Below are 7,445 nucleotides of genomic sequence, written 5' to 3' on the forward strand. Positions count from 1 at the left end.
TGTGCATGGACTCCTGCTTCTTTGTCACATGCTTTAGGGCATTTCATCTACACTGAGAAAACAGAAAAATACAGAAACCCTGCACACACACCTGTTCTGTGAGATAGCTTCAACTTGTTCGGTGTTTCCAGAACATTCAGTGGGGTCCAAAAGTCTAAGACCACTTTCCAATGCAAGTGAATAGGAAAGTGGTCTCAGAGTTTTGGACCCCGTGGTATGTGCAAAGGATTGATAAACACCTTTCAAAATAAAGCACCAAAATGTTCAGTGGAATAAAGTCTCACACCCAACAAATAAAGCTGTGGTCACAACAAAAACTGGAATTCTGATCTATAGGTAGCATTTTTTTTTTTTTTGGCAGAATTATTTTCTTCTTTTTGAAAGGTATTGCAAACCAAATGGTTCTGATGGCTCAGGTGGCTTTTGAGTCAACTGTGCCTAAATAATGTGCTAACTAAAAACTTCAGTTTTAGCCAAATGTTAACCATTCTGGAGCATGAATCAGGTGAGAAGACCAGGGTCCAAGTTAAGGGTTTTAAGAACCTGAAAATGAAGTTGGAAGAGTATTGCCAGTAACAGGAAACCTTCCAAAAGGTAGACCATGATGCAGGCAGATGAAAGTAACTAAAAATACAATGAAACAGATAAAGCAAATTATGTAAGGGTTAGGTTGCAAGGGGGGGGGGGGGGGGGTAGACTCACTTCGGCCCTTCCTATATTCGAGTATTCTTTCGAAGATGTGTGTTCAAAAGACATTTACAGAGGTAAAAAAAAAAAAAAATCAGAAGACCAGATCGAGTTGAGGTAGAACTTTCTGCTCCATATTCCAAAAGTGTGACAGTGAATAGCACAGTTCACTCTACATAGAGTTGAACACCCTCCTGCGTTACTGATCTAAATATATGAATGCCTTTAGCTGCAACAATAGCTTGACGTATGTATTGAATATGACTGCGTTATCATACGCATTAAAGCATTTAGATGTTTCATTAAAAGGCCACAACAACAACAACCCAAAAACAGATCTTACCATATTCCACACCGCTGAGAAGAAAAAGGAGCCCAATAGTGAAGAATGTCAGCTTCTTTTTCCGTCGATTATCCATCGTATTTGTCCGCTACAGCCTCTCTACACCTCGACCGTCCACATCCCCTCTTCTACAAGATACATTTTCATTCTCGTCTCGTCTACAAGACACCGCATCTGACATAATCCTGAGTGCGGTGCTTCCAATTAGAGACCACAGCAAGGACATACTACCAAGCCTGTCAGCAGCCAGATGGAGAGATGCTTAAAGGGACGCATGTTGTTCTCCATATCCGAACAGTGACTAACGCACGGAGCAAGTTTTAGTTCGTGGGGCGCAGCTGATCCATTCAGCAGGTTAATGTTTGAGGAACCAGCCCTGCAAACATTGCACCAGCAAACGGACCCGGGGCTGCGCAGTTTAAGCCAACCTACATCAATGACATCACTTCCGGTGGCGTCAACACTTCAGGTGAGCCCCAAGAGCTGAACCCTCAGTGCTCCATCAGAATAATTACTGTGCTGTCATTCAGTGACTATGAAACGTGGGCAAAACGAGAGCGACTGTGATTTATCATTTTTGAACCAGTTTAATTTGATTTTCACGATAAAATGAATACAATAAAAACTGAAAGAGGGACAATGCACGTTCTAATCTGGAATAAGATCATAAACTTTGGAGAAAAAAATTGAAGTAAACAAACAAAGAGAAAACCGTATTTATTTAATCTTGTGTTAAGTCAAGGACATGTAATCATTTACAATAAATAATAAAATTAATTAAAAAAATAAATACATAAAAAGTCTTACACAATTATTCCAAACTCCACAAGGTGTTACACGGACAAAACTCAATATATGTAAGGTCCAAAAAGGATGCCTGAAAATCCTGTGGTAACATAATATGCCATAGGAGATTAGACAAACTCCAGCGTGGCACAACACTGCAGGCTGTCATTCTTTGTCCTCAGTTTGAATTCAATTTCCATACAGGGTGTTATTAGAGAAGCTGCCACCACTATAAATTTGCATCGAATTATATGCTTGCACATTCACCAGGTGGACATGTGAGCAAAAAGCCCACAGTATCTACTGCTCATGAAGTGTCAGAGGCACAAACACTAATTAGTCTGGGTTCCATAATGGTGAAATTGGTGTTTCTGAGGCTTTTCCACCCCGACATAACTAGTCTGTTCAAAACACTAAATGCTCTTAACTGTTTGGACATACATTTTTGTTACATTTTAGGTTACTGATCATTAGCACAGACTGCTACTGAATCTGTAGCTGCAAATGCATGTTGTGCTGAGCACTTCATTAGGAACACCACTCTAATATTGAGGAGGGCCTCCCTTTGCTCTCAAAACAGCCTCAGTTCTTCCACGGGATATTGGAAGCATTACTTTGAGATTCAGATCCACGCTGACATGATTGTCAGCTGTACATCATACCACAGTCTGGTGGTATCTGGTGACCGGGGAGCTCGCTGAAGTACACTGAATTCATTGTCATTTTCATGAAACTAGTTCGAGACAACTTTTGCTTTGTCACATGGTGCGTAATCATGCTGGAAGTGGCCATTAGAAGATGGTAAATTGTGGCCATAAAAGGATACACATGATCAACAATAATACTCATATGGGCTATGGGCTTCAAAGGATGATTGATTGGTATTAAGGGGCCTAAAGAAAGAGAACACTCCTCAAACAACTACTACCTGCCAGGACTATTGACACAAGGCAAGTTGGGTCCATGGATTTGTGATCCCAAATTCTGACCTTACCTTGCTTTTCCATCAGCTCCAACCATTGTGGCCACTGTCCTCTGACCTCTCCTGTACAAAGCATTTCCACTGCTGTTTTTTGTATTTCACACCATTCTGAGTAAACGAGAGTTAACTCTTGTGTGGTGATCAGCAGTTTCAGAAATACTCAAACCAGCCCATCTGGACCCAACGATCATGCCACAGTCAAAGCTAGATCATATTTGTTTTTCCTCATTCAGATGTTTGATGTGAACATTATAAATAAGCAGGTCTACATGTGTTAATAATACAGTGCTCGGTGAGCATATTCTATAATAACTTGGTAGAGTTTTCAGAAAATGTCTGTCTTACACATTTTCCAACATTACTGTAGTTTTTTTTTCTAAGGCTATACAATAACTTTACACCATCGCTACATTCAAATGTTTCTTCAGATCTTTCCAAACACATATCAGGAATCTGTGTGAGTCATTGGCAATGTTACTCCCCATCCTGTGACATCCATTACCACTGACATTGAGGAGCCTGTGTTTCTCACAAATGCTGCCTCTTCGACCTTAATTCAATTTTCTGTCTCCCAGCAGTCCACATTTTAGCTTGCTACAACCCAAGCAAATATAGAACTGTTGCCTATGGCATCCTGGATAATAACGTCCCATCTATGAGCTGGGAGCAAAATAATTCAATTTCCTAAAATTCTTGCCATAACATCATGTCAACATCTCAAGTTCAAATGTTTTTAGTGTTTTGGTTTGGGTATTTTTTGTGAATGCAAAGCATTAAAAAACAGATTTAGATGAATAAAAGACTAGAGATTAAAACCATGAGGTACCAACTACACGCTGAGTCTTAGAATAATGACTTCAAAGCTGCTTTTGACTGGAAACAGCACCTTGCACGTAACATTCCTGTTACTCTGGACAGATCGTCCTCGTCCTGTGAACACTTTTCATTGGAACTGTAGTTAAGGGGCAGCTGGTACAGCAGGTCATCAAATAATCACAGGGACGGTGGGATCCTTGAGTAAGATTTTGATCCCCAATCTACCCCTGAAGTCTAATGCTTTGAGTCGTCTCTGACTAAAAGCATAATTTACATGCAGTCCATTTACCGTTTAAATCGTCCCTATGGTGCCTTACCTCAGAACCTGTTTCTGGAAAGAGCTGTTGTTGACTGTGCCAGTGTTTTATATATAAAACAAAGCTGCGTGGAGCCAATCTGAATCCTTCTGGACTTGAGTTGAGGCTGAACACTAAGAATGAACTTAGAGACAACATCTAAAAAACATGTGAGGTTTTTCTTTTTTTTTTTTTTTTTTTTTATGTGTAACAGTATAAAAGAGAACCATCCTCTATCATCATCAAGTATTTCTGGCCTTCAGAGTTGCATCAATACTTCATTGATTTTAGGGATTAATGTATAAGCAATGCATTAATTTATGTTAAGAATCTGATGTATAATGTATATTCATTATACTTTTTTCAAAAGGCAACTGCCCTGTAAACTACATGGCCCTGTTTGCACAGCTTCTTTATTAAACCTTCTCCCGCAATGCAGACCAAATATTGAGAAACTGTTACAGATTAACTTGTAAAATAAAACCAAATTGAACAGTTTGAAAGAGCACTGAAGCAGCTGCTGAGGTACAGGAAGAAATCCTAAAAGAATAAATATGCAGAGACAAAAAATAATGAATATGACAGTGACTAACAACTGAGATCAAAGAATCCTTTTGTATAAAAGAAATCTTTATTTACAGTTTGCCAGCAGATGGAGGTTGCAGTGTCACAGTCTTTAGTCCATCTCCACGTGGAGGAAAGATTTCATAACTATGAGAATAAAAAACAAAATATATTTTCTCCAGCCTCCATGTGTTCTGTTTGTGAGCTGCTCTTGGAGATGGCCGTGTGCTCCAGACTTGGGAACATAAATGTTTTCAGTTCGCAGCTCAGTATAACTTTAAGGTCGACTGCCAGGAAAAGTGAGTGAGCAGAGTTGCGTTTTAGAAGGCCAGTTTCTTCATGAGGAGGTAAACCCTGGAGTCCACCTCAAAGCCGTGAAGGTTGTTAGCATCTCCCTGCAGCCTCATGAGGAGACCACCATAAGACACATAGGCAGATCTGAAAGAAGGCACATGTTTGTGGATTAGACCTAATAAATGATGATTTTAACATCTTTCAAACATAATCCCAAACAGATAGAAATGTCATATGCAGAGTTTTTTATGTACATGCCTTCCCTCTTAAATGTAATGACTTTTCATTAATAGTAAATAATAGGGTAATAATTATGATTAACTTTGATTAACAAACCACATATAGTGCTTTCTTCAGGAAACAAAAAATATGACCTCAGTGTGTTTCATTATTATATTTGAAAATGGAGGCTGCAAAAGCAGTTTGGCTTTTTAAATTTATTTGAGTGTAGAATTGTAGTTAGTGTAATAATAATATGTTACAGTGGTGTTAGTGGTAAGGTATTGTTATACACACATTGCAATGTCGGGGGTGAAAAGCTAATAGAAATCGACTATTGACTTTCATAATTTGCGAATGTTAGTTTTTCATAAAATAAAAACGGCAGGTAACTAGTCGTATAAATGCTAAACTCATTACCATTCCCTGCTAATTGTTAGTGTAATTATACTAATGGTATTCTTGGCTAAGACACTGTAGTAACACATATATAACACCACTCACAGGCGTGTGGCTGCTTCTGTTGAAGTCTCATCGCCTTCAATCTTGTAAACCTTCCCGTACATCACGTAATCAAACTGGTCTGCTCTGGAAATTTAAACAAAGTGAAATGAGAACTCAAATCTAAACCAGCAAATCAATACTTCACACCTCAAGGATAAGTGACACTAAGAATGTAAAGACAAATGTAATTAGATCATTTAAGAAACATGTTCACCAAACAGTATCACTATTTGAAGAGCAAATGTTGTACCTAGATGGCCGTTCATCCTGAGGATTATACTCTCCATCATCTGGTGTTCCATCTTCATATAACGTACTGGCAATAACCAGTCTGAACTTGTCACCTTAATGAAAAGGACACATAAGACCACACTGAGTTTATCATATCATTGCGCTGTTGGACACCTTGGGTTAGTGATGAGTTTTTGATGCATGGTTCTATGTGCCTTTATTTCAGCGTTCACTCATATCTACAGTGCACTTGGTTTCCCTTGGTTAGAAGTAGAGAGAAATATCACACAGCTCAACCAAATGTGTGCCAGAGTTTGCAAATACAAAAAGGGAGCCAGTGAGTATGCCCATCGTGTCCAAGTCTGTTTCCTCATCAAGATCTGTTCCCCTCTAACCCCGCCCTCGTACAAATGGTAAGCATAGCATGCATTTATGTAAAGCTCAATTATCTGTAGAATGTTGTCTGTTTGCTTATACACACACACACACACACACACACACACACACACACACACACACACACACACACACACACCCTGACAGCTGGGAATGTTGCAGTCAGGATGCAGGACAAAAAGGTTACTTTCTTACCAAGATCAACAGGATAGATCTGTATGTTAACATCCAAGATGAGGTCCATCTTAAAAGATTCACTTTCACAATGTAGACGAGACACTGCAACAAATAATCACATCCCCTTTAAGTCCATTCTTCAGAAATTTCCAATACACTAGTAGAAACCAGAGACTACTACAATATACAAGCATATGGCCATCGACGGGTATGCACATAATCGATCCACTTCTTCATCCTTGTTAAATAAAGCCATTTCACACACCTCTGTCAAACTTCTTGCCATCTGGATCGATGTCTTTTACATCAAAGATGTCCTCAAACAGAATTCCAGCCATCTCTGTTCTGGTCTATCAACTTGGAAAGGAAAAACAAAAAGGATTTGAGTCAGTACATTTTTGTGGGGAAAAAAAGTTTAAATGACAACATGATATATATGTAATGGGGAGAGTAAGATTACGGTGACGGGATACTCACTAAAATATGTCATCTACCATAAATGATAGGCTTTATAATGAATATCTAGACCACGTACTGGCAGCTGCTTTACTGACACTAGTAAAATTAATCTCACCCTTTATCCTGAAACTAGTTAAAATTCGTTATAACAGTGCAATTGAACTAAAGGCTACTTCAAAACACTGGCTCTAACTCGCACCGACAAAGATGAGTCAAATTCAATGAAGCCCATGTGGTACATGAACTCCATCTCTAAATATGTAACTAAAAAAGTTTTAGGCTACTACAGAACTCTTATTCGACATTAAACAAGGTTGCTGCCCGGCATAATTGGAGTTTTAGCCAGGTGTTGCTCTCTTTCATACACCTGTGACTGTATCGTTTACTACAACTTCAGCAGCGCCTACTGTTCGAGGCTAGCTGTTAGCTTTAGCATAATGTGCACACAATTCCCCCAAGCTTACCTCAAATAAGACGAAGCTCTTATATTGCACTACGCACACGCTAGCGTTGCAGTCACCCGGTTACTCTCTGTGGTTGTGTGTTAGAAATCTAATGTGGGTAAAACTTCATTCATTCATTTCTGTGCGGAACAGATTGTACCGCGCAGGAACAATGTGGGCGACCTTTGACACGCAGACTGCTTCCGGTTGGAAGCACAACCTCCGAAGTTGATGCTGAAATATGAGAA

The 7,445-nt window shown here is 39.3% G+C and overlaps 2 protein-coding genes across 3 annotated transcripts in view; both read right to left on the minus strand.

Moving 5' to 3' along the window:
- mfsd8l1 (major facilitator superfamily domain containing 8-like 1) overlaps positions 1-1,469 on the minus strand; it is a 41,625-nt gene extending 40,156 nt beyond the window's left edge. Inside the window, exon 1 of one of the 2 annotated variants that reach the window (XR_011692024.1) lies at positions 1,031-1,465. Coding sequence is in view for 1 of the 2 variants with exons in the window: in XM_071485928.1 (XP_071342029.1) it covers positions 1,031-1,106 (76 nt within the window). In the remaining variant the exon portion in view is untranslated. Of the gene's footprint in view, positions 1-1,030 lie in introns of both variants that reach the window. The other variant, XM_071485928.1, reaches the window with a different exon arrangement.
- A 3,050-nt stretch (positions 1,470-4,519) lies between these two features.
- On the minus strand, positions 4,520-7,400 carry polr2h (RNA polymerase II, I and III subunit H). Its single transcript, XM_071485931.1, has 6 exons — positions 7,219-7,400; positions 6,561-6,652; positions 6,314-6,397; positions 5,742-5,835; positions 5,492-5,575; positions 4,520-4,912 (listed from the first exon to the last, which is right to left on the minus strand). Exons 2-6 carry the CDS (start codon positions 6,631-6,633, stop codon positions 4,795-4,797), a joined length of 453 nt encoding a protein of 150 aa, XP_071342032.1. The 5' UTR covers positions 6,634-6,652; positions 7,219-7,400; the 3' UTR covers positions 4,520-4,794.
- Between the last annotated feature and the right edge of the window lie 45 nt (positions 7,401-7,445).

The sequence above is a fragment of the Trachinotus anak genome, unplaced genomic scaffold, assembly GCF_046630095.1.
Source record: "Trachinotus anak isolate AG129_WGS33_773 ecotype Australia unplaced genomic scaffold, CSIRO_AGI_Tana_v1 ptg000010l, whole genome shotgun sequence".
Lineage (NCBI taxonomy): Eukaryota > Metazoa > Chordata > Actinopteri > Carangiformes > Carangidae > Trachinotus > Trachinotus anak.

Bases quoted from the DNA above. Each gene is read 5' to 3' on its own strand.
- polr2h (XM_071485931.1), bottom strand. From the start codon at position 6,633: ATGGCTGGAATTCTGTTTGAGGACATCTTTGATGTAAAAGACATCGAT. The intron at 5,836-6,313 runs GTAAGAAAGTAA...CTTTTCATTAAG, and splicing joins GATCTATCCTGTTGATCTTG to GTGACAAGTTCAGACTGGTT. The intron at 5,576-5,741 runs GTACAACATTTG...TTAAATTTCCAG, and splicing joins CAGGATGAACGGCCATCTAG to AGCAGACCAGTTTGATTACG.